This window comes from Manacus vitellinus, unplaced genomic scaffold (assembly GCF_001715985.3).
Source record: "Manacus vitellinus isolate BGI_N305 unplaced genomic scaffold, ASM171598v3 scaffold_2_pilon, whole genome shotgun sequence".
Lineage (NCBI taxonomy): Eukaryota > Metazoa > Chordata > Aves > Passeriformes > Pipridae > Manacus > Manacus vitellinus.
Window position 1 is genome coordinate 14,912,475 of NW_021940208.1, and position 25,427 is coordinate 14,937,901.

At 35.5% G+C, this 25,427-nt stretch overlaps 1 protein-coding gene across 3 annotated transcripts in view; it reads left to right on the forward strand.

Moving 5' to 3' along the window:
- Positions 1–25,427, forward strand: part of SGCG (sarcoglycan gamma) — a 69,380-nt gene that overhangs the window by 33,294 nt on the left and 10,659 nt on the right. For all 3 annotated transcript variants that reach the window (XM_018071285.1, XM_018071287.1, XM_018071286.1), the window contains exons 5-6: positions 9,284–9,403; positions 15,215–15,287. In XM_018071285.1, coding sequence (XP_017926774.1) covers positions 9,284–9,403; positions 15,215–15,287 — 193 coding nt within the window. The remainder of the gene's footprint in view (positions 1–9,283; positions 9,404–15,214; positions 15,288–25,427) is intronic.

Sequence of the window (25,427 nt, forward strand, 5' to 3'; positions counted from 1 at the left end):
ACAGGTATACTAAAAGGACATCAAAATGTGAGCAACTTCCGACATGAGTACTCCTGTTTTAAAGTTTCTACATGCCTCTCAGTTCATCTGCATGACATACCTCTTGCAGGAGTTATCTGGACATTAGAGCTCTTAAAAAAACATTGCTGTGGATGTTGGGGTTTGGACTGTGTTCTAGAATAAGCTGCTTTCAGAAGCCTCACTGAATGCAAATACTTTTTACTGCTTACCACGAAAAGAACACTTTCAAAATAATAGAGATCATAAATTTAAAAAAACCCAAACCAATTCTGTGTTTTACTCTTTTTTTACTTAAGTATCCTTCTGGATGACAAAAATACCCATTTTGTTTGGATTACTCTTTAAAATCATTTAAAACTCATATATGACCAAAGAAGCTCATATTAAATTCAAGTAAATAACAAAAAAAAATAAAAAAAAAGGAAATAGAACCTTTAATTAAGGGATTAGGGGAAAATTATTGCTATAGCAATATTTCTAGGAGAAATGGGACTTCAAAGGATGGTGGCCAACAGACAGCAAGGAAGGAATCTAAGCAAGGCATAGTTGTAGGAAAATACAGGATTGATAGTCATAGGGAATTAAAAAAGCTGTGGAGAGAGTTGCTTATAAGCAAGACAAGGATATCTGCAGAACAGATAATAATTATTTTCATTAGAATAGCTCCTGTCTTTAAAATTTTGAATAAGATTCAGGTTTCTTTGTCACAGCTTGCTTATCAACCTTCAAAATAATAAGTCATATTATCTGTAATATCTAGAACTGTCTTTAGTAATCCAAGAAAGCTGCTAATTGTCGTCTCCAAGATTCCTGTTCTTACCACTTCAAAGCCTTTTTAAGTCCTAGAATGAAGAAGCAATGTAGCACCTTTGATTTATACCCTGAGCCATAATAAAGCAACTTAGTGTAAAAAGTTGTCAAACTTTTTCAGTAATGAGTGATAATAAATATATTATATATAAAAGAAACACATGAACTAGATAGTCAATTGTCAAATACTTAAGAGCAACATTGGTATCAAACAGTAAATGATGTTTCACCCAAGTAAGCATAGGCTTCTATATACACCCTACCAGCAGATGAATATAATACAGTCAGCTTTTGCAGTGGTATTCCAGTGCTGGATAATAAGGATGTGAATGAAGAGCAGCACATTTCCATTTGTCAGTACTGAAAAGTAGGGCCAGTTTTTTTAAAAGATTTATTTTTCAAGGATCATGTAAGGAGGCTTCAACCTACAGAATACCCTAAATTCTGCTTGTAATATATCTTTTTCAGGAAAAAATTAAAAAAAACCAACCAACCAAATGAACAAAAACCACCAAAGGAAAGAGGTTTCCAAAGTTGTGCAAGATCTGTGAGAACAGATTCCAATAGAATAGATTACTGGTCCTCCTCCTTGTTCAATCACTTACACCAAGGAATAGTAACATCAGTAGCTTTGGGTTAGGGGTTCCATTTAAAGTATTTAAAGCTTGAGGAATTTATTTAGATAACTGGATTATGAAGCTGTTCTGCACTGTTAAGCATGAAATCAGCTCCACTCAGAAAGCATGGGAATATGGTGAAAGTCAGAATGGTTTATGCAGTGTGAAAACAGAATTACAATCAATGTTCTGCCTTGAGACTATTTTCATGTCTGTAACATTAATCTGAACAGCTATTGCAAAGAGAGCATTTGTGCTATCCCACCTCGCTTTTTTCAAACAGGAACAACATTCTAAGAAAACAGATCAGTGTCAGTACCTAATATATTGCTTTATTAGAAGTAACTGTCATTTAGAAACTATTACTTTCCAATGTCAAATAATTTCCGGTTTTCTTATCAGTATTTTAATATTTCATTTTCAAGTGGTGATATTTTTTCACCAGAGGCATAAGAGGAAGAAAACAGTGTTAAGGAAGCATGATGATTGTAAGAAGAGTTTGATGTAAGAAGAGTAACTTGTTTTTATAGGGAAAACCCTGAGGTCTGTTTCATAAATTTGACTTAATGACATTGTAAAATCATTTCTCCTTCTTTATTTTTCCAGGAAGTCTTTCACGAAAAACTCAATTTTTGACCAAATAAGTTCTTTCTTATCTTTAAGATAAAAGCCAGAACATATTTCTTGAAGATCTTTGTCTGCAGGAAGATGATTATTTGCACAACTTTAATTGCTGTCCAGCTGGGTTATAAGAAGGAAAGATACAACATAGGAGCAATTAATAGAAAGATAAATTTGAAACTTCATGGAAGTATTTTTGAGGTGATTAAGTCTTCCTATGATCAAGAATTTACAAGATTTGTTCTAAGGGGATTAAATTAGGGATGCTGACTTCCTAAATAAAAAAATTTTAACTGCCAATGAATCTGATCATATCAAGACATACATGCTAGTTTTATTGAAAAGTAAAATTTAGTTGTCAAGCAAAATTTAGAGAATGAGGGGTGGCTGAGAAAAATATCCTACAGACTTTTTAACTTATCCTCTTTTCTAGTTCACTGTTTGAATCCATAGCAGACATTTTCCTGTTCTATATTAAATGCATATGTTTTTAGTCTTTTGTGAGACCATTTTGTATATCACATTGCAAAGAATTAAAAGAAACAGCAGAAAAAAAATAAGTAATATTCAATTAAAGCTAGCTAAACATATCACCATGAAAACTTATTTGTGAAAAAAATAATTTGGACATTACATCTACAGTTTAGTATTTAGACTCAAATGAGAAATATTTTCTTCTGAAAAAAAGTACCATTGATGTCTAAGCACCATGAATAGTAGAGTACTTACCATGTGCACACCCTGTCCCCAAATATGATAGGCTTTATGAAGAAATGTATGATAATGTTCACCGTCAGAAGGGCTGATTTAAGCCAGACTAAAAACGTCCTCTTAAGAGTTAAAAAGATAGTTACTGTGAGGGTGGTGAGGCATTGAAACAGGTTGCCCAGCGAAGCTGTGGATGCTCATCCCTGGAAGTGCTCAAGGCCAGGGTGAAGGGGGCTTTAAGCAACCTGTTCCAATGAAAGGTGTCCCTGCCCATGGCAGGGGGTTTGGAACTAGACATTCTTTAATGTCCCTTCCAACCCAAACCATTCAATGATTCTATGATAATGTGTATTGCCAACTTGCTTAATTATGACATCACCACAGTTAAGGAAAAATTTAACCTGGCCCAGGGGATTTGAATCCTATGCTGTCACTTCTCTTCTGACGAAGTCTGTAAGAAAAGAACATGAGTCTACAGAGTTTTGCTCTGAAAAAAAAGGCTAATGTTTAGGAAATCCCTTTTTATTTGGAAAATAACCAGTTTGTGGATACCTGTCTCTCATTAGAGAGCAATTACTTGTCTGAATAGCTTCATTCTCTCTTTATTCCAGTGGGATAAAATAATTCAAAATAAGGGAAAAAAGGGAGATTATTAAATATTTTATGACCTTCTCAACTTCCACAGTCTCAGTAAATTTGCAATCCCATGCGTATCTTTGTTCCTATGGTACAGTAATCATTAACATAAGTAATTGGATGATAATTTGAAGATAATAGCTATTGCTAAAGGTTAGGACAGTTTCTGCAACTTCCTTCCCTTAAAGTAGTAAGAATATTGAATTATTGGCATTGATTAATGCTAGAAGGATCTGTAAAGGCTAGGTTAAAATAGCTGACTTTTACTGTGCCTGTAATCTGTGATAGAATTTGGATAATTAAGTACATCTAAAATCCTAATCATTCAAGTGTAACTATCAAATCCCGATGGCAGTTAGTGGCCAAAAAAAGGAGCTAGATCCCTATCTTTTTGCAGCAGGTCTGCAGAAGACTCCCCCATCCTGATGGACTGTTTGAACACGTATCTGCAGTGTACCCTTGTGGCAGCGAGGACTAATTGCACGCTGGGCTACATCATTCCACACCTGGGAGGCCAGGTCTGGAATACAGTTAAGCCCTCTCCAGTATGACAAAACTGTGAGCAAACTGAGGAGATGCACACAAGGTGCTGTTAAGATGGTCAGGGAGTGGAAGCATGTGAAGTATAAGAGTCTGAAGAAGTTGTGTTTGTTTAACCTGCAAGAAAAGAAAGCTTAAAGGGGGTTTCCAACTTCTGCCTGATACTAGGAGGGCTAGAGACGAAATGAATCATAGAATTATTAATGTTGGAAAAGACCTTCAAGATCAAGTCCAACCTTCAACTGAATACCACCATGCCAACTAAAGCATATCACACAGTGCCACATCTACTCATTTTCTGAACACTTTTTTGAACCCACTTTCCTGGGTAACCTGTTCCAATGCTTAACCACTCTTTTAGTGAAGAAATTTTTTGTAATGTCAAACCTGAACCTCGCTTGGTGCTACTTGAGGCTATTTCACCTTGTCCTTTCACTAGTATGAATCCAGATTCTTCTTGGGGTGCACAACAAAAGGGCAAAAAACAATAATGGTCATGGGTTGCAGGGAAGCAAAATGCAACTGGATAAACTGTGGGGGGAAATATCACTGTTAGAATGGTTAACTATGGGAACATTATCCAGGGAGGCTGTTAAATTCCCTTCCTCAGACGTATTAAAATTTTGTCTGGACAAGACCCTGAGAACCTTTATCTAACTTCCAAGCAAGCTGACCTTGATGTGATCAGTAGGTGGGACCAGGTGACTTCCAGAGGTGACCTCTGGCTTGCATTCTTCTGTGGTTCCATCTTGCCCAGTCTTCAGCTAACTCTCTGAAAGAGCTCATGTTGCTTACAGACCCCATGTCAGACTTTCTAACCTGATGTAGAAGTCCTGGATACACTAGGACATCAAAAATAAGCTGAAGGCCAGGCAGAGAACACAGAAGTATGTAAATGGACTAGACAGTTGCGTTATCAACTCAGTCATTCCCCACCTGTTTAACTGATCCTCTCACATTGTCCTCTGCCCAGATCCAGTAGATATGCTTAGGTATGAATCACAGTGCAGAAGCTGACCTTATGAAAATGCACTCATGGCTTTCTTTTTTTTTTTTTTAAAGAAAAGGAGGGAAAATATCCATTATACTGAAAATAGAGTCGTTCAAGTATTTGCTCAGGAATGAGAGACTCACATTAGCTGTCCTTTCTTCATACAGGGTTTCAAATTACCATGCCTCATCTCCTTTACTACTTTCCTTTTCACCTTATCTGTCTGAGGACTGTATGTTTCACCTTTTCCTGTTGAAGTTAATATCATACAACAAATTCTGGGTTCATTAAGCCTGAGCAAAAAGGTGACACCATAGCCTTTTTGTCAAGTCATTGTGTGAGAAATATGATCTGTTCCTGCCGAAGTTTCTACATGCAGTAGCCCATTTTACAATGAAATATTGCATGGGTTTCTTGTTTCTATATTTAAATAGAGTATTCTATATGGCTAATGCCTAGATGGATAAAGACATTGCATTAGCTAAATCACTCTGAGAGTGGAAAGTGCTATCACCTACATACCTAACATTAGTTGGGTTGCTACTGTCTACATGATCAGTGTTTGTAACCATCATTGAGAACCAGTTTTTTAAGATCTCTAGACTTGTGTTCAATCATAGAGAACAACAAAGTATAAGCAGCACTGACAGTTAAGCATTCTTACGTTTATCTGAGGGGACATCATTGTTTCATCCATTGCATAAGAGGAGAACTGAGAGAAAAAGAGGAAACAGGAGAGGCAAGTGTTCTATTAATATATTACAGTTGTTTTTCAAGGCAAGGAGTGATGTATGACATGGACATAAAATATATATATGCAATATGCTGCGTATTTTCTGTAATAATGCATTTGTTCTAACGAAATACCAATACTAATGAAGTACTTGCATACCATTCCATATGAAAATATGACTAATTTTATGTTTCTGCAAGTAATGACTTTACATGTATTACTATTGTATTGTATTACTCGTGGAATGAGAATTGAATCTGTAGGAGTATTATATTTTTAATACACTTTTAATGATATCTTATTTTAAGTAAGGTGCTTTAATTTAATAAAAATTAGCTTAAAAATTAAATTGCATAGGAGTACCCCAAAGTGCTCAGGATTTTGGTTTATATTCATCACTTTGATGATTCTAGGTTGTAGGAGAAGAGCAAAGCATACAGAATAGCTGACAGCCATAGGTTATCAGAAATGATGGATAACGAGAGAGAGTAAGAAAATAAAAGATCCGAACAAATAAATCCAGTGTTGGAAAGCCTTTTCTTCTGAAAGATCTGAAGACATGTTAAAAGTTTACTTGTATATATTAAAGTATATATAAATATATATTTGGCAGAACTAACTGTATTTGAAGAATCTGCGTACTAGTAACATGTAGGCAGGCTCTTCAAAGTTCAGGCTCTCCAAATTTCATTGCCATTAAGCATTTGTGAATAGGTATGTTATGGCAAGCCCCGTTTTTGATAGAAGATACTTTTCAGTCTTGTACGTCTGTACTTGTACTGGCCTGGAATTCAAAGGTTGAGTAGTAGTAGAAGGCAGTTTATTTAAATGCTTGTCAACTGAAATGGACTCAGTAAATAAAAGACCTTCCTTCCCTAGAAAACCCCTAGGGGAGTCAAGAGTGAGGAGGAAAAATGAAAAGGAAGACCGTTTAGTATTATGTCAGTTGTTTTTGGAAGACACATCTGTCAGTAAGTGGAAAACGAATACTTTTCTATAACCTGCATTCAGTCAGGTTGCATTTTTAATTGTAGGATTTTATCAATAAATACGATTATATAGTATTAGTTGACTTACATGTAGTTAATATACTAGGATGGCAAACAAAACATATTTAGGCATTAGGAGATTAAAGTTTCAGATATTGAATTTGGCTGCTGTTTATGAGTTGAAAATTAACCTCACTGGGATCACAATACAATTAGTGTTATTGCAATGTAGCTAGTCTATGTGTATTGTGGAATACAACTAAGAGAGATTAATGGCTACTTTTCATTACATAAATTTATTCCCATTTGTGTAAAAGCCTATTATTCCTTTTTGAAACTTGTTCCACATGTACTGAGATGTCTCATCTCTAGCATGAATAAAACATACACTTGAATTTTTTTTACCCTACTATTCCCTCTAAAGATATAAAATACATCAATTATTATCCATACTATTCTCTGATAATGAAGGTTATCTATAGGACAGTCATTGTCCCACTTTACAGGGGCATTTTTTTTGAGAAAACTGTGGACCTGAATATTCTTGTTAAAAATTTATTGAAGTGTGCAAGGTCGAGGATCAAACAGGAAGGAAATCTGGATGGCAACCCAACACGGGCAAAGCCATGAGTTGTAGTTTCAAAGAGAGACAAGTTAAGGCTCCTTTGGAAAGTATATAATGTTCAGTGAGTGCTCTCTTGTGGAGTTTTTCCTTGATTAAGTCTGGCTTTAAAAATCATGGAATTAGATGAATGGGAAGAATGAGGAACCAGCCCCTGCAACACCAGTAAAGTTGGTAATGCCCAGTTTATTCATGCCTTTGATCTGTTTGAATACAGAAGGATCTGGCTACACTACATAAATAGCCGGTTTTGTTAATGCTGTTGGGCACAAACGGGAACAATCACAAAATCATAGAACAGCCTGGGTTGGAAGGGACCTTAAATAAAATACCTTAGCCAAGATTTTCTAGGAAGGCATTGACAAAATTGCCTCACTTGCCCAGAGCTTCTTCTTTTGCTCTAAAAAAAATACTGTTTAATACCTTATCACTGAACGAAGATATTTCCTGATATTACTTTTTGCAACATACTTCTCGGAAATTAAGTCATGTGCTTCATAGTGGCTTTAGAGAAGAGCTAAAATGAGGTCCGTAAGGCTGTGCCTGGGTGCACATGTGCAACAGAGCGTAACATAATGCAGAGTTCAGCCCTCTATCCTGACCATTTTCAAGTAGAATCAATATTGGGGTTTACGCCTTAAAATTATTGCCCTGGTTTAGGACATTATGGCTTTTATAACCCTTTCCATACTTGGTGGGCTATTAAAAGCAATTACTTTGTATCTGCTGAAACAATAAGGAATTTGTTTGGAACCTTATGGTATGCATCTCTTGTACCAGCTACCATGCAGATTTTGTGAAATACCTGCATGTTCTTTTTAGCACTATCAATCATCTGTCACCTAATGCCATTTCCAGAGAATCAGAGAATATTCTGAGTTGGAAGCGACTCACAAGGATCATCATGTCCAACTCTTAAGTGAGTGGTCTATATGGGGATCAAACCCGTGACCTTGGCATTGTTAGCACCATGCTCTAAGCAACTGATCTAATTTAACATAAGGTCTAACAAAAAGAAAAATTCCTATTTTTTTGAGAATTACTGCCTGGAATATATTTAACACTTACGGCAGTAGACATGGTAAGACAGGTTCTTAATGGGAAGGAAGCAGTTCAATGTCTCTTGGTTCCATGGATAGTCTGTGAAATACCTTTATTAAAAGTTGCTGAAAAGGAGTCTTAACTGCTTTGAGCATTCTCTGTAATTTTAATTCTGAACATGGATTTAGATGACAACTCCATGAAATAGATATTCAAACTTACATGGTGTGAATTTTTAGTTCATCAGGTTGTTAGAAAAGGGAATATAACAGGTTTGATTTTTATCCACTTACCAAGCCAATGGTGTAGAACATGATGTTTTAGTGAATTTAGGATCTCGAAATATGCAGATTCTCTTGTGCACAATTATTTTAACTTTTGGAGTACCAGAATCAATTGCAAATACTCTCATAGTTTCTTGAAACTCTTTTAAGAACATAATCAGTAATATTTGCTGGATATGTGCAGCTAAACTGACATTTGTTTTGAAGAGCTGAGCGTCCTGCTCTTATCATGGGACGTTTGTAATTTTAAATCATTTGAACCTCCCTAGTCAAAAAGGATGATGCTGCAAAGACTTCGATAATTAGTTTCTGTGTTTCAAAAAAAAGAAAAATATGCTAGACTCATACTGATCAAAGTTGTTTCAACACCAAGAACATGAATGCTTGTCTTGATCAATTTGAAAGAGATTTCCTAAATTCCCTGGAAAACCAACTATAAAGCATGACTACAGGCACAGTTTTGAACAACAAATTAGATCATGTAAATAGACTTATCCAATTTCAGTACTTAGAGGGCAACTATCCTTAGAATATCTGGATGCCTCATGATCTTTAGTGTACTTAAATGGGTCACTAAATTATTAAGACACCAATTAAAAGTATTAGCCATTTATATAGAAAATTGAAGAAAGATGATGTCATTATTTCATTATTCTACTGTGCTTTGCAGGTCCTAAAATGGTAGAATTCCACGGTCAGCAATTTCAGATCAACTCAAAGGATGGAAAGCCACTTTTTACAGTGGATGAAAATGAGGTTGTAATTGGCACAGATAAGCTTCGAGTCACAGGTTTGTAACCATTTCAGAAATGCTCAAATAATACCCATAAGAAAAGCACAATAAAAATGGCATTTTTAAATACATCATTATGTGTGAATACAAGCTCCATTTTTACCTCATTAAGAAACAGAAATATGAAGATATTCTGACCTTTTCCAATAAATAATCAGTAAGAACTTTTGAAAGCAAAATAATATATATATATATAAATATGTAAATATATCTGTGTTTATTTTATTTTAAAGCCATTAGTGATTGGAACTGATGCATCTTTTTCTGAATTATTTAATGTTTCCGTTGCACACTGTTTGAGGCTGAAAAAATTCTAAATATTCCAGTGTGAGTTGTAATGAGTTTGATTTGTGAAAACTTTGGGCTCTCTCTGATATTTTTATATGGTTTTATCTTACAAAGTGAAAGCCACTGTATTTCTACTATGTGTGTAGCATATATCACAGAATTAAAGAATCAACCAGGTTGGAAAAGACCTCTGAGATCATCGAGTCCAACCCATGACCCAACACCACCCTGTCAACTAGACCATGTCACTAAGTGCCACATCCAGTCTCTTCTTAAAAACCTCCAGGGACAGTGACTCCACCACCTCCCTGGGCAGCCCATTCCAATGTCTGATCACTCTCTCTGTAAAGAATTTCTTTCTAATGTTTAGTCTAAACCTCCTCTGGCACAGTTTAAGACCGTGCCCTCTTGTCCTACTGCTGGTTGCCTGGGAGAAGAGACTGATGCCCACCTGGCTACAACCTCCTTTCAGGGAGTTGTAGAGAGTGATGAAATCTCTCCTGAGCCTCCTCTTCTCCAGACGGAACAAGCCCAGCTCCCTCAGCCTCTACTCACAGGACTTGTGCTTGAGTCCCTTCACCAGCCTTGTTGCTCTTCTCTGAACCTGCTCCAGCACCTCAATATCCTTCCTGAACTGAGGGGCCCAGAACTAGACACAGTACTCCAGGTGTGACCTCACCAGCGCTGAGTACAGGGGAAGAATCACTTCCCTGGACCTGTTGGCCACACTGTTCCCAATACAGGCCAGGATGCCATTGGCCTTCTTGGCCACCTGGGCACGCTGCTGGCTCCTGTTCAAGTTATCACATGACAAGCTATTTCCTTTCATATGGCCTGATAAATTCAACCTTCATTTTCTAGGTGTAAGGTTGCATTAAAATGGATCAAGGTGTGATTTCTCTTTAAGCAGAAGAGTCCATCAAAGGAAATATTAAAATTATTCTGTAACTTGTTTTCAAATATATTTTTAATATTTTTACCAGATTGCAACTATCAAGTTTGGCTTTTGCTAATTATTGGTCCTCTGAAATCTTGAGGTCTTGATTTTAATGAATAGATTCATATTATTTCACTGTGTAAGACTATAAATATGGCAGTAACTATATGATTAGTGTTTCAAAGCCAAAGTTAAGTTATAATAACTATGTTAATAAATTTTGTTTACGCCTGAGGGTCTTATCTTAGTTTTTTTTACTTTTTAACCTAATTGAAATTACAACTTTGTTTAACCAGGAAACCATATCAAATAATTATTGTTTGCCCAAGGGATGCTAAACTTTAATAGAAAAGCATGTTTAACAAAGATATAGAAAACTGCGTAATTGTTAACTGATTTGGAAAAGGTCTATCTCTGCTCAAAGTAAAAATCATTCATACATGAGCTAGAGAATGTATTCTGACTCATCCAATGTGAATCTTTACACTGCATTGATAATTATTTACTTCAGCAGATATTGTAGAAAGACATATTGCCTGTTTCTTTTGTACACTGTAGTACAATTCAAAAGCAAATACATAAGGTCACTGAGGTTATTTCAGTGTAAAATTAATATAAGTGAGAGGTGATTCATGCCTACTTTGCTTCAAATTAATTTATTAAAATTGTGATTTAAATGATACTATTAGCATGAAGGATAAATTATTGTGATTTAAATTGTACTATTAGCATGAAGGATACATTTGTAGTACTTTGCATACTGAGATAATTTTTAAACATTTTAGATAGAAAACAAGATCAGTGTGAAATAAATTTTGAAGAGTTCATATGATAAGAAACAGATGACCCCGGCTTAAAATACACAAAGAACATTTTGTGGTTTTTTATGTACAATATAGTGAACTATTTGATTTTATTTCTCCTTATGTGAATTATGAAAAGTGCAGTAACGATTTGTAAGAAAACCTAACAGTTTTCAACTAAAATATAATCTAGCAGAGAGCAAAGTCTATTATTTATGATATTTCAGGACAAAGGAAAAAAATCTAAGAACAAGCTAATCTAATCCAACACTTCAAGAATTGTCATTTTCCTACAATTTAGCATGTTTCAACACTATTTCAGTCAGACATTTTCTGGCCCATGGGGTAGAATAAAATAGCAGCAGACTCTCTCTGCTCTAAGAAGAGCATATGCCTGGGGAAAACCATAACCAGCAAAGTGCCACAGATACCCCACAGGGTCACTGACAGGTCTTAGATGCTCATGTTCAGATGGCTGAATTGAACTTCCAGTCCACAGCCAATGCATCCTGGAGCATGAAGAGGACACCTAGACCTGCTACATGGAGACCTCTTGTGCCGACCAAATGTCTGCTGTAGGGTGAGCTTAACAGGTCACTCATCTCCATGGAATACCATGGATAGTGGCTGAGTTCACATGCTAAAACATTAGCATCCAGCTGCATGCGAAACACCTTAGGGTATGTGAGACACCACATGATATCTCTGTATCTACAAGAGATGCTTCCTTTGATCATGGCAGCTGAAGGCCAGGCAGGATGTACAAGGGTATTTCAGATGACAGTAAGTAAATATGATTAGGCAACTAAATTCTTAAATTTAAGTGTATGAAACTGAAGCTCAGCTTAACCCTTCGTGACAACTACTGCTCCCTGAAAGAACGCATACTCCAATTACATCCTCTTTAATATTATTTCAGAAATCACCTGCATATTTTGCAGACATTGTTGCTACAGAGGTACTGAACATCAGCATTTTGTTCTGGTAGGGTTTTATACCTTCAGGTGGCATTGGTGAGAGTGAAACCCACTTTGTAGCAGTTTATTGGCTGGCAAAGAGCTGATTGCTTTATAACTAACAATGTTGTCATGGCAGACTCATAGAAACAGAATTGTTAAGGTTAGAAAAACCCTCTAAGATCATTGAGTTCAGCCAACCGCTGTGTTCATCACAAAACCATGTCCCCACCTCTACACATTTTTTTTTTTCTTGAAGGAAAGCTGGCAGGGCAGAGGGGATCAATATTTTTAAGGACAAACATACTATGTCACCCTTTCTGCAGTTTACTACTTGTACTTCTACTTGTTTGACATTTATAAACATTTCCTAAAGTATTGTCTGAGTATTGTCTGTGATTTTCTAGTGCTCTGTTCTATGGAAAAGTTTTCAGTTTGCCTAGCTAATGCTGAAGTGCAATGTGAGGATGTGTGTTTGATTTTAACACTTCTGCTCAGAAGGTAAGTTAAGTAGGAGACAATCTGAGGGTATGAATAAACATTCTGTTAGACTTTGAGAAGGAGAATTGTCCTTGCTTGATAGGGTATGTGGGAAGTTAATGAATCTTGCTGGCTTCAGTCCTCTCATTGAGAAAATTAATATCTTATTCTTGTGTATTTTAGAATTAAATTACATTATATTAATAAGCAGTAGCCTATAAAATAGTAAATATAGTAATATTCATATAATAATTAATGTTCTTTCTTTACAGTTTAAAAGATAAAGTAGGAAATGAAGACAAGAAATCAATTTAGTGCATTTCAAAATAATATTGCCCTGTGGGGTTTTTTTTGTTAGTGTCATACTGTTCAAACTTAAGAAGTTTTTTTTCACATAAAGGCAAGGGGTTATTTCTGCTTAGAGTTTATAGCTCTAGAATATGGAAATAAACCTTTTTATTCCATCTTACACCACCTGCCCACCCCCTCTCCCCAGGAGCATTGACACTGATGTTTCCTATTGACTTTCTTCCATTATCCCCTATTTCCGTGAAAGTGATACTGTCTCTGTTATCACTTACATGTCTTTATAGAACCATAGAATCATAGTATCACGTAGGCTGTAAAAGACCTTTAAGATCAAGTCTAACCATTAACCAGCAATGCCAAGTCCACCACTAAATTGTGTCCCCAAGAGCCACATGTACACTTTCAACAGATCAACATAGCCCTGCAAAATATCTTAGTTGTACCAAATCAGCATTTTCTGATAAACATTTTTAATTCCTTAAGGTGTAGGGTGTTTTTTTGTCATCTTCAACATGTAAGGTTGCCACATTGTAACACCCACGAGCACAAATACAAGAACAGGAGAATAATTGACTGTCCATGAAGACATTGGGTTTTATCATGCAGAATAATCTTAATGTTAATGAAGAAGGCTTAAAGCTCTGTCTGAATTAATGAATTTTGAATTTTCCAGTATTATATTTATGGCAGTTAGTAGTTACAGAAAGATTAATCTATTTAAATTGATGAGGAGGATATCAACAGCTGAGTAAAATTTAAATACAAGTTTAGTAAATCGATGCTTCCTCAAAGTGGTGGAGTGATTTAATGTGGTAATTCTCATATCTTGTGTACTTCCATCCAAGCTAAGGAGATTTCATTCTTTCATGCTTCCTTAGGACATGCTAAGAATTTTCCCCTAGCCCTCATGAAGTGACAGTCTTCCTCTCAACTGTCTCAGCAATGTATTAATTTTTAATGGTTTTTCTTTTCCTTTTGCCGTGTTCTCTGCAGTTGCCTCAAGCGATTTTTTCTCTTTTTCCCTTTATACTACATTAAATACAACCTAATACCACATCTATACTATCTACACCGTACTTTCTAATCATCCATTGTCATTCTCTGTCTAGATAGAGTCTAAATCCCTAACTTAGGGTTTCTACAGCCCAGAATTCTTTCTGGAGGGTAACAGCATCCTATTCTAACAGACAGAGCAGCCAGACAAGCCACCTTGTATAATATCCTAACTATTAAAATATATTAATATTATAATGTTATTATAATAAAATCATAATAATATATTAAAATATGTTGCTTTGCTACATATTCACCTGAAAAGTGCTCAGATATGGGAATCCTCAAAGCTGGAGATCACTCAGCCTAAGGAAGTCCACTCCCATTTTTGATGAGTATCTTCACAATGCTTGTTTGAGCCATCTCTTTTGCTGAAGGGCTTTTGTACTATTTCAGCAAGTTCCCTGATCCTGGTGAAGCTTAGGTGGGAGATAGTCACTGAGTTGGTGATACTACAATAATGCTAATAAGCAGGAGAGCAGAAATGGATGCTCTTGGAAGATTTTCAGGTCCAATGGGGAAGCTCCTAGTAAGGTTGGGTGCCTACTGTTTCTTCCTCATTGGAATGAAACCACTCTTATTTCAAGAGGTAAACTGTCTGATCCCAAAATCATTACCATTTTGCGTTCATAAATACCATTTTATATTCAGCAAGTCTCCCTATAAATAGAGGTAAATCTTTGATGAAGCTATATGCCAGAATTTTTGATATGCATATAATAGTCTAAAAATAAATATGATGATTTAGGACTGTAATATTTGCAAAGATTTTTGGGGATTTAAATTATCTCTATTGACTGTAATGGAAGTTACATTGCACAAATCTTATTATTTTGTTGTCCCAAGTAATTTAAAATTTCTCTACCTTCAGACTTTTTAGATTTCACTTTAAGAATTTAATGTACATTTCCATATCAAAACCGTTACTTTTTTTTTTCATTCTGTTACATTATAGTATTTTTCTTTTTTTTTTTTTTTGCAGGGCCTGAAGGAGCACTTTTTGAACACTCTGTAGAAACACCACTTGTAAAAGCAGAAGCTTTTAAACAGCTTAGGTAAGAATTTATAGTAAAAACATAAATCTAACAAGTAAATATTATTTGCTGTAGATATTCACATTTTTTGAACATATGATTTCCAACACAGAATTACTAATAACTTCTTTTCTGTTTTGTGTGACAAGTTACTGTTTTGAAGGAAAATTATATATTGCTCTGTGATTTGGAAATATATTATGAATTATTTATTGCTGATGGTGAATATTTAAAACTCTATGGAAAGATTTCCTGTAAACTTCTGTTTTTCAGTTTTGAAACACTGAAATACAACTTTTTCTACTATGTTACAATATGAGTTGCTTGTCTGCAGCAGGTTATTGACCTGTTATTAGTCGAGATTTTTAGAAACTAGTGTCAATCTGAAAAAACAGACTCAAAAGAAAAATTTGGAAATATGCAAAGCTCTCTACGACTAAAGAGCAGTTTGGGCTGAGAAAATCATTATGAAGTACTTCATATGATTCAGATCTCCTTAATTGTGGGATAGCATTTCTTTGTGCATTATTCTATGTAATTTTGAGTATGCTAGTTATGATGAGGTAATAAACTCAAATTATATTCTCTTCATGAACATGTTATCTGTCATTTTATAAGCCAGTTCAAAGAAAGATTTGAAATGAAAGAGGATTTCCTTAGCAATTATATTTCCGTCCTTTCATATCTTGGCAGTTTGTTACTTTCTATTATTATTTCTCTTCTAAGTTTTCTTCTCCAATAGAGATAACTAGCAGAGAGTAGTGGAAGATGATTAAAGCTATCAAAAACGCTGTATCTTGCTGATTGCCAATCCATTGGGAATGGCAAATGAGAGGGAGACTATTAAGATACTTATTTTTATTTTCTCTTTTATATTTAAGATTTATTTGTGGTGAGATACCTTGTGTTTGCATTTGAAGACAGTATGAGCTCAAGACATTTTTCTTTTTACATGTTGATGTCCACTTCCAAAAATGTGTTTCTTCTGTTATGGTAGAACTTTGATGTGAAAGACTTTGATCAGTGTGTAGGGTTCTGCATTGTAAGTGTTCATTGTCTAGTTTTGTAGGGAGTAGATTCATTGTGTTGTACATTTGTCATTTTCTGTGATTATCTCAATTTTAGTAAAGTAGGAAATGGACTTTTATGATTGCAAAGTCAAGAGGCTCTCCCTAAATTTTAATTGGCTACATATCCACTATTTTCTGTGGTTGTTCAAATGCATCATCAATTAACATTCAAATAGGCTTAAAGCTAGTAGTTTTATTCTACATCTGTTGTGCTATGTTACATTTTAAGTTCTTATCTGCACTTTGTTTAATAAGTTACACTATTTCAGGCTGCATACAACTATTGTTATTATAATTTTTCCACCTGTTTTTGAAATAGGATAGCATTTAAATTTAAAAAATGAGCTTAATTCAAAGTGTTCATAAATTTCTCCTGCATGGGTGAGTTTACCTCATGGCTTATCTCTTTACTGATTTTTACCATGTCAGCTATAAACACCTTTTAATCTAGAATGGTGCGATGTGTTAGCAGAGCTCAAATGTAATACTTAAAATCCTATTCAGTTCTGTCTTCAATTAACTTAAAATAGTGGGAAGTATAGATTCTTCCAGAATTGACAGAAGTTTTCTTTTAATTACTGTGATGGCATTTGACATGAATCTAAAGCTGCTAAACACCTGTGCTAGAAACTGAGTTAGCCTAAGAAAACTGAGTATTAGGGTATGTAGCTGTGCAATGTATATACCACTCACTTGTGTCATCACAGAGTAATAGAATCATAGAATAATTTGGGTTGGAAGGGACCTTAAAGATCATCTAGTTCCAACCCCCCTGCCATGGGCATGTCCCATGAGACAGGTTGCTCAAAGCCCCATCCAACCTGTCCTTCAACACTTCCAGAGGTAGGGCATCCACAACTTCTTTAGGCAGCCTGTTCCAGTGCCTCACCACCCTCACAGTAAAGAATTTCTTCCCAATGTCTAATCTAAATCTTTCCTCCTTGTTTTATCACTAATTGCTTGTAAAATGTCCCTCTCCTGTCTCTTATCCTGGCAGCCCTTCACCCAGAGAAGTTCAAAATTCCTCCATCCTTTATTCATTTTTTTTCTGTCATAATCAGGGTCAAGTTTGAAAGCAGAGATAGCAATAATCTCATTTTTTCATGGAGGGCTTCTGGGAAGGATTAAGAAGCAAATGCACTGGTCTGCAGTGCAGATGCTAAGTTAAGATGTAGGCAGAGAAGACCAATTTGTAAAGCTCAAGCTGGAAAAAGGTTACTTTCAAGGGTAATCTTAAATGTCAGTGTAAACAAAATTCATGGATTCTGTTGTGAAGGAGCTCAGATAAGTTTACCAATGAATGGCTATTTTGTAATTCTTCATAAATATTCTGTTTCATTCTACACTGTTAAATACAGGAACCTACCTACCTACTGAAAAGCACTTCAATATGAAAATTTAAAATGTGATTTTAAGTATTACTTTTCTATTTTAAATTTAAATATGCTTCCTTTCCAGATTAAGGTAGTGAATACCAAGCTGTGGGTAATATAACATATTTTCTCACCTCAAGCCTTATCTCTACACTTTTACTTTCTTCTGCTATTTTCCCTCTGTTTTTCTTTTGGTGGTTGTGCTGTGCCGTGTGAATATGATATGCTGGATGAATGTGGTATAAAATGCCATGGTATGAAGCATTAAATGTAGGGAATACTGTTTCAAGAAAACCTACTAAAATGCAGTTGCATGTTTCAAGGAGCTGACTGTAAAGCTGTTAATGCTCATAACTTTTCAGCTCATGTCATGTGAACGGAGGCCACATTCATTCTCTGTCATTCAGATTTAGAGCAGGATTTCAAACAAAGCTGACACAAATGGCCTCTGAATTACACATTCTGCTGGTTTTCTTGTCCAAATGCCGAATTTCAAGATAGACTGCTATCCTGGAAACAAAGAGATAAGCGTGTTAGAACGTATCTTTTTATAGCTAAGTAATGGAGACAGAGCAATACAATTATACTGTGGTCAGTAACTGTCTTTTCTTTTGTAATTTGAAGGAAACATATAGGGTCCTTTTCAGTCTAATAGATTGAATTTATGACTCACTCGTAAAGAAAAGGAGACGTGCTTGCACTTACTTCCAACTGGTAGGAAAAATTATAACGACAAAATCTACATTTCAAGATTGAAGCTTTCCTAAGTTTAAAATAACATTGCCTACTTTTTAATTCCTTTAATGAACTTCTATCTAAATAAGATACATTGTTTTCATTTACAAAATTTGTTAAGACTTTAGGACCTAGTGGAGACCTAAAAACAGGGTCTTGCGTGTAATAAGTGTCCGACAAACATCTCAATGGCATGTTTATAGTCAACAGTGAGATTTGAATATATCCAGGAAATATCCTTCCCAGATGAATACCACTGAGGAGGCACCTTGTTGAAACTAGCCCATTTTAACAGGTGAGAACAGAAACAGATCTGGACTTCTATCTGCAGGAGTGCTTCTTTGGCCACAAACACCCATCTGCTGGGTCACATCTCCTCCCTTTGACAGAATCTGACCCTCTGTATGGTCTTGGAACCACGGGAGAGCAAACAAGAGGAAGCACATGTTATTCTTGTGTTTAGGGCATTCATCAAGGAATAGGAAGAGACCAGGGAGTTTCAGTTTTTATATAAAAAATAATCCTGACAAAAGAACCAGATGAATGTCCTGAGCATAAGATTATCCCTGTGTAGTTGCTCTGTGTCTTGCCAGATTACTTGGTTGTGCAAAGGCTGACATTCACCACAGAGGTTGCTGAAATCCAGCTTTTTATTCCTGCCAAGCTGTTTTGTAGTCTGGCAAATAGAGGTAAGAGGTACAGGTTTCATTCCCCTCAAGATGAAGAGGGAATTGAACTAATGTTTCAGAATTCCTTGCTGAATAGTAAAATCAATAGGTTTATGTAATATGTAATATATGGCATTATACGTATAATATCTATTATATATATTGTGTATTATTTAAAATACTATATAAAAAGTGTTGCCTCTTCCATGGCTCTTCATAAAAATGGCCACAACCCTTGTACTTTGGTGTGTATTTACCATCTTGAAAACTTGCATCAATCAGGTCTCCTGGGGCTTCGCTAGAATTTATTTAGCTGCCACCTATAATTGGATCACAGCAAAGTTTTAATGGAAACAAGTATCTTGCTTCCAAAGGTCTGAATTCAAACAGAATGAGAGAAGCTCATGTTCAGACACATATCTTATGACATAAAATGTAGATGGGAAATCTGTAACAGCAACTCATGGAACTAGATGACGTAGACAGAGAAATTTGTAACAATTCCCTAAAAGCCATCTTCTCCCCAGGTTCTGTGTCAGGTACTGGAAGTAGCCTTTTCTGATATTATCCAGAGTTTCATGCTAGCACATGTATCCTTTTATATCCCTTGTTATCGAATAACAATCTCTGTGAAAACTGATGTCTAAGTTTAGACATTTTTCCATTCTGATTCTAACATATCTTTCTGATAATTTACAGCAACTTAGAATATTATTTAGCCTATTATTCTGTTCCTCCTAAATTTTGTATCCTTGAATAACACAGAGCTCATACATAGTTTTGTCATTTTGATACTGTTTGCTTCTTGTGATCTACATGGCTTGTGGTTTTCTGAAGGAAAGCAGTGGATGAGCAAAACCCTTTAAATAGCGAAACAGTATTTCTGAACTGAGCATTTTCCTTTCCTAAACCTATGGAGGTGTGCTTACAAATATGACAAATATGACATTTTTCCATTTATTAACTAACTGTATACTATGCATAATAAACACAATACTTATGAATGAGTACTATCTTTGTTCTCATATTTGCCATTTGTGGCTATCTGACAGCCAGCAACTGTACCTTCTGAGCACAAATCTTTTGGGAAATCACTTTTAGTTCAGTCAGTTTGTGGTACTCTGCCAGCCCTTCAACTGAGGGTTTACATCCAAGTTCAGAATTATCTACATCATTCCACTATTCTTGATTTTGAAAAGCACTATAGCAGGAATGATATCACCATTACAGAGCAAAAACTTTTGTCAGGGTATGATTATAAATATACATATGTTACCAGAATATGGTTATATTTAATGTCTTATGGGTATATACTGAAAATATTTCAACATTCCCCTGGGAAACAGATGTATTCTAAACAAATGTATAATACTGGCATTAACTAAAACTTAAAATATGTAACTTAAGAAGCATTGCTTCATATTGAAGTGAAATACCTATGTCCAGTGCTTAAAAGCATAAAAATATGTATTCATGGGCTTGTGACTAACATGTTATAGAATATTGATAATTTGAGGGCAGAATGATACATCTTCTAGGTATTTGTTTAGGGTAAATTATTGTACTGATGGTAGAGCTCTTCCTATCTATGTATTCATAATTAATATATACCCTCTAATTTTTACTTCTGTTCTATGGCATCCAGTAACTCCACTTAATGGAGTTCTGGCTTCTACTTCCCCCTGATCCTTTCTGAGGGCTTTCTTTTATCCTTTCCGTTCCCCATTGATAATATGATTTCTTTTTGCACTTGAAGTATTTGCTACTGTTAAACTGTGTAATAAGACAGATAGAAAGCTGAAAACTGAAGTTTTGGAGTCTTATTGCTGTATGAGTAAGACTTATGAAGGAAATCTAGAAAGATATGTATAGAAGTCAACCAGGGTAAAAGCATTTGCTAAATAATTGCTTAATCATATTTGTAATACTAATGCTTACATGCTAATTGCCTAAAAATACCATCTAACTAATTGAAGTACAGTCATTTTTATTTGCATTCATTATGCAAATCAAAAGCCCAGTCATTCAGGAGATAAAGAATTACATAACAGAAAGTAAGACTACAGTTATGATTCAGTGTTTGCAAGGCACCTCTGCTGCCTGACTAGTGAGATATTTGTACTGCAATGTAATTTTATGAGCCCTGGCATTAATTTGCTAGATATAAATTTGCATTCATATGTTTTACTGCACTCAAGTTAACTAAGAACACCATCAAGTACTTCTTTTGGAAGCTTTAAAGAATTTCTTTCCATTCACTTGATGGACTCAAATGTGTAAAAAGGCATAGTTTAGAAGGATCAGATGATACAGGACATCATGTTTATCACCTTTCAGAAGCATTTCTGACTTGAATATTTGAAAAAACTCTATCAGCTAAGGCTTGGGTACTACATCACATCTGGTCGTCTTTTAAGCAGTGATTTTACCTGTAAATATTAATCCTGAAGTGAAAAGAATTTTCCAAGCACAGTCTGTTTTCTCTGTCTTGTCCTACAAGCATTTTGTGTGCACTCATATTCTTGCAAAATCTTGTTCATTGCAATTTAGATTACAAACTATAGTGCTTCACCTGCAAGGCATAAGGTATCATTTTATGTATGGACAATATGGACAAATAGCTCATAAGAGATAGATTTACTTTGCTGATTAGATCATCCTGCCTTCTGTAATTCTGAGTCTGCAAAGGGCCTCTGTCCTGCTGTCATGGAAGATGTTTATCTCCTGAAGTAGGAAGGACCTTTGGTGACCACTGGAAACAGACTTATGTCTCTGAGTGAGCCTATTTCCACATAGATGCATTGGCGGTCAGAGCTGCTCTCCTAAGCAGCTACATGTTTCCTGTTTCAAAGGACTGCTGGCCTCTGGAACCAGTGATAGAGATAGATAGATAGATAGATAGATAGATAGATAGATAGATAGATAGATAGATAGATAGACAGACAGACAGACAGATAGATAGATAGATAGATAGATAGACAGATAGATAGATAGATAGACAGATAGACAGATAGACAGATAGATAGATAGATAGATAGATAGATAGATAAATAGATAGATACATCAGTAACGGGAGGAGATGAAATCCACGCACTGATGTTAGTGGCCTTTTTGCGAGGTAAGATCTCCCTGACAACACATGCCAGGCTTCTGCCCACTGTCATAAATGAATTTCACTTATGCCAGTCATGTGGTTGATGTTCTTCCTAAAGCCTCGGTTTTTCAGGGATGTCACTTAACACATTAAAATCAATAGGAGTTGTTTCTGCTGCTTGTATAAAATGGTCATTTTAGTATTTTCCATGGCTGCTTATGTCAGTAGTGCAAAGAGTAAAGTTGTAATGATTTCTGCACCTACACTGTTGAACTGGATCCCTGACGATGTCAGACTGCTCAGTGAGTTTGCTAAAGTGAACTGTCATCAGTGATTACAACATATTCCACCAGAGCACAAACCACCGTGAAAACTTCATTAATGATTGTCGCAGTTCTAGACACCTTGCAGATGACCACCTGGAGCCCTGTTTGTAAGTCTGTGATTGTGCTGTCACTGATCTAAGATGTAATGTTGAGTTGAGCCGATCATCCCTTACATTATCTTTCACCAACATACCTATCTGCACTTACAACAAGGGAGCTGGGGAGGAGGCAGGAAATAGGAGACACTCACCATAAGGATGTGCGTGGGGCAAACACTGGAAAAAGAAAAGGAAATATTTCCTCGTAACAGTAATTCTGTCAAGATACATTGCACATGTGCACCCTTGCTGCTCACTCTTTCCCCTCTCCCTCAGTCTGTGTGTGCAGTTGTGAAAATTCAGTTGTGAGGACTCTGGTGACAGTGTGGCACATTCAGACACTGTGCTAACGCATCACAAGAGGGGAAGGGTATGACCTGCTTGTCAGCAAAGCATCTTCACTTCAGTGCTTCTTTTCATGGAGAACATGTGGACACTATAAACAGTGGGTACTGAAGAACTCCATTTACTTGAAATCTTTCTGTGCTTCTAAACATTAAATAAAAAATTGCTTGAGATACATAAAAGAAAGGCATGGAAAATTTCAACCTGGAAGATAATTTTATGAAACTACTCATAATGAAAATACTAAATATTTTTTACAACAGTGATGCAGATGCTGTTATTATACGAGATTAAAGTTTATACGTTATTTTATAATACAATACGTTATTTTATGATATTATTAAAGTAATTTGAAAATTATAGCCATGCTGGAAACATCTGTGATGTGCCAGATTCAATCACATTCAGTGAGAGCTTGGCCATTTTTAATTACCTGGAGAGTCAGCACATCATAAAATTGAGGTCATCAAAGAGACCTCTTTTGAATTAGCTCTGCTTACCACTCTTCATCACAACTGTCAGTCTTGAGAGAAGCTTCTATTTTAATCGTATCTCAGTCTAATCTTCAGTCTTCATTCCTTCAACAACTTTGCATTGAGTGACAGTGGGCAAACAGGCAAAAACATCTCAATATTGAAGATGGATGGAAAACTAGTAAACAAATGAGTACACTGTAATAATCAGATCTGCTATGTTTTTGAGTATGTGTTTTGAATAAATGTTCTTTTAAATTGCTTTTATAGTCTTTTCAAAGTACCATTAAAACTGGGAACTCTTTTATTCTCCTTTTAAGAGAACATGTAATTAACTGCATTTGTCCTAGAACTTTGAACAGTTCTTTTACGTTTCTTATGTAAAAAAGAATTCTGTTAACCAAAACCTCAGGAGCTGGAAACATCTGTTATTCAAATCTGGCTTTGTAATTTTGCTTGTGAACAGAGATCCCCCTTAAGCCATAAGCAGCGTTAGTGCCTGAACAATTCCCTTGAATCTGGAATCTCATAACTGAGCTGTACTGGAATCTTCTGTTGCCATGCATTTCAGATTTACAACATAAATATGGAACAAACTTAGAGCACAGGCTAGCTCAAGAAATAAATCCATGATAAGATTTTTTAAATTTAATTTAAAGGAAAGGAAAATATGCTGAAGAATATACCAGCTGACATCTTCAAGAGCAGCAGATACTCCCAACATTTAAGAATGGCACCAGAAGTAATAGAGTGCCTCAGGGTTCTTCCCTTCATCATTATCCTTGTTCATTTTTTGCATAAGACACAATAAGCTAAAAGACCCAATAGATTTATTTATTTAAAAATCTGTCTCTTCTTCTAATCTTGGGTCATCAGATTGCCCACTTTCCTAGGTCCTTCATCTCTGATGTTGGAATATTTAAAATTTAGGCACCACGATTCAGCATTAGAGCAAATAACAGACTTGACTCCATATCCAAGCTCTTTTGAGTTATAAACTTGTAATAAGTCCATGGGCAAAATGATTTAAATATATGAATAAATAGGGATAAATGGATTAGTTTATCTATGGAAAAATGAATTTACCATAGAATCTGATTAATTATGATTTTATTTTCATACAATGATTGTCTAATGTAAAACACTAAGAGTCTAAGAATCCATTACTGCGGGAGCTCAATATTCTGTAAGGTCATTACAGGATTGTTTTAGCTTTAGAAAATGCATATGCTATAGGTTGCTTAGTTCAGCCTAGTCAGTATTTGTGATCTAATTTCTTGGTTTCTCCGTTCCATGATTTTATCATTTCACTCCCCTGTGTTCCAGCCAAGCACAATAAGCCCAGCTGTATCGTGTATGATGAAAACTCCTTTCGAGAGCTGGCACAAAGAGAAATGCAAAACTGGTTCAGTGGTCCCTTTTTTCCCCTCTATAGGTGAGAACTTAACCCTGAAGTGGTTGAATAATGAATGCCCTAGCCCTAACCAATACAGACATGTGGGAGGGGAATCCAATAAACTTAAAAGAAATGATCCTGCAGCAATATTATACACGCCCTACAAAAGTCCTGTAGTGCTATTAGTAACAACTTACTAGTGCTTCACAGAGTAGGACTGTCTGTATATGTATGAGTGTAAATATCAAGAATATTTTTGTCTGAAGAAAGAAGGCTACCAGAAAAAGCAGAGCCTACTATTTCAAATAGCTTAATTATTTCAGAGTAGGTCTGCTGTTACTGAAGTATTTGGGGTGTTTATTATAACAATTATATTATCCCAATTATATTGGAATGTGCATTTTAATGTACATTTCTGTCTATTTTTAGTGGTCAGAGGTGTTACAAGCTGTCAGCAAAGCACAGCATATTTTGAGACTTTCCTAGGTGATTGGAGACAAAATGATGGACCCTCCAAAATGCCGTTTTCATTAACACATTTAAGTAATAAGCAGAAGAATCAAGAAGAAAAGTGACTTTTAAA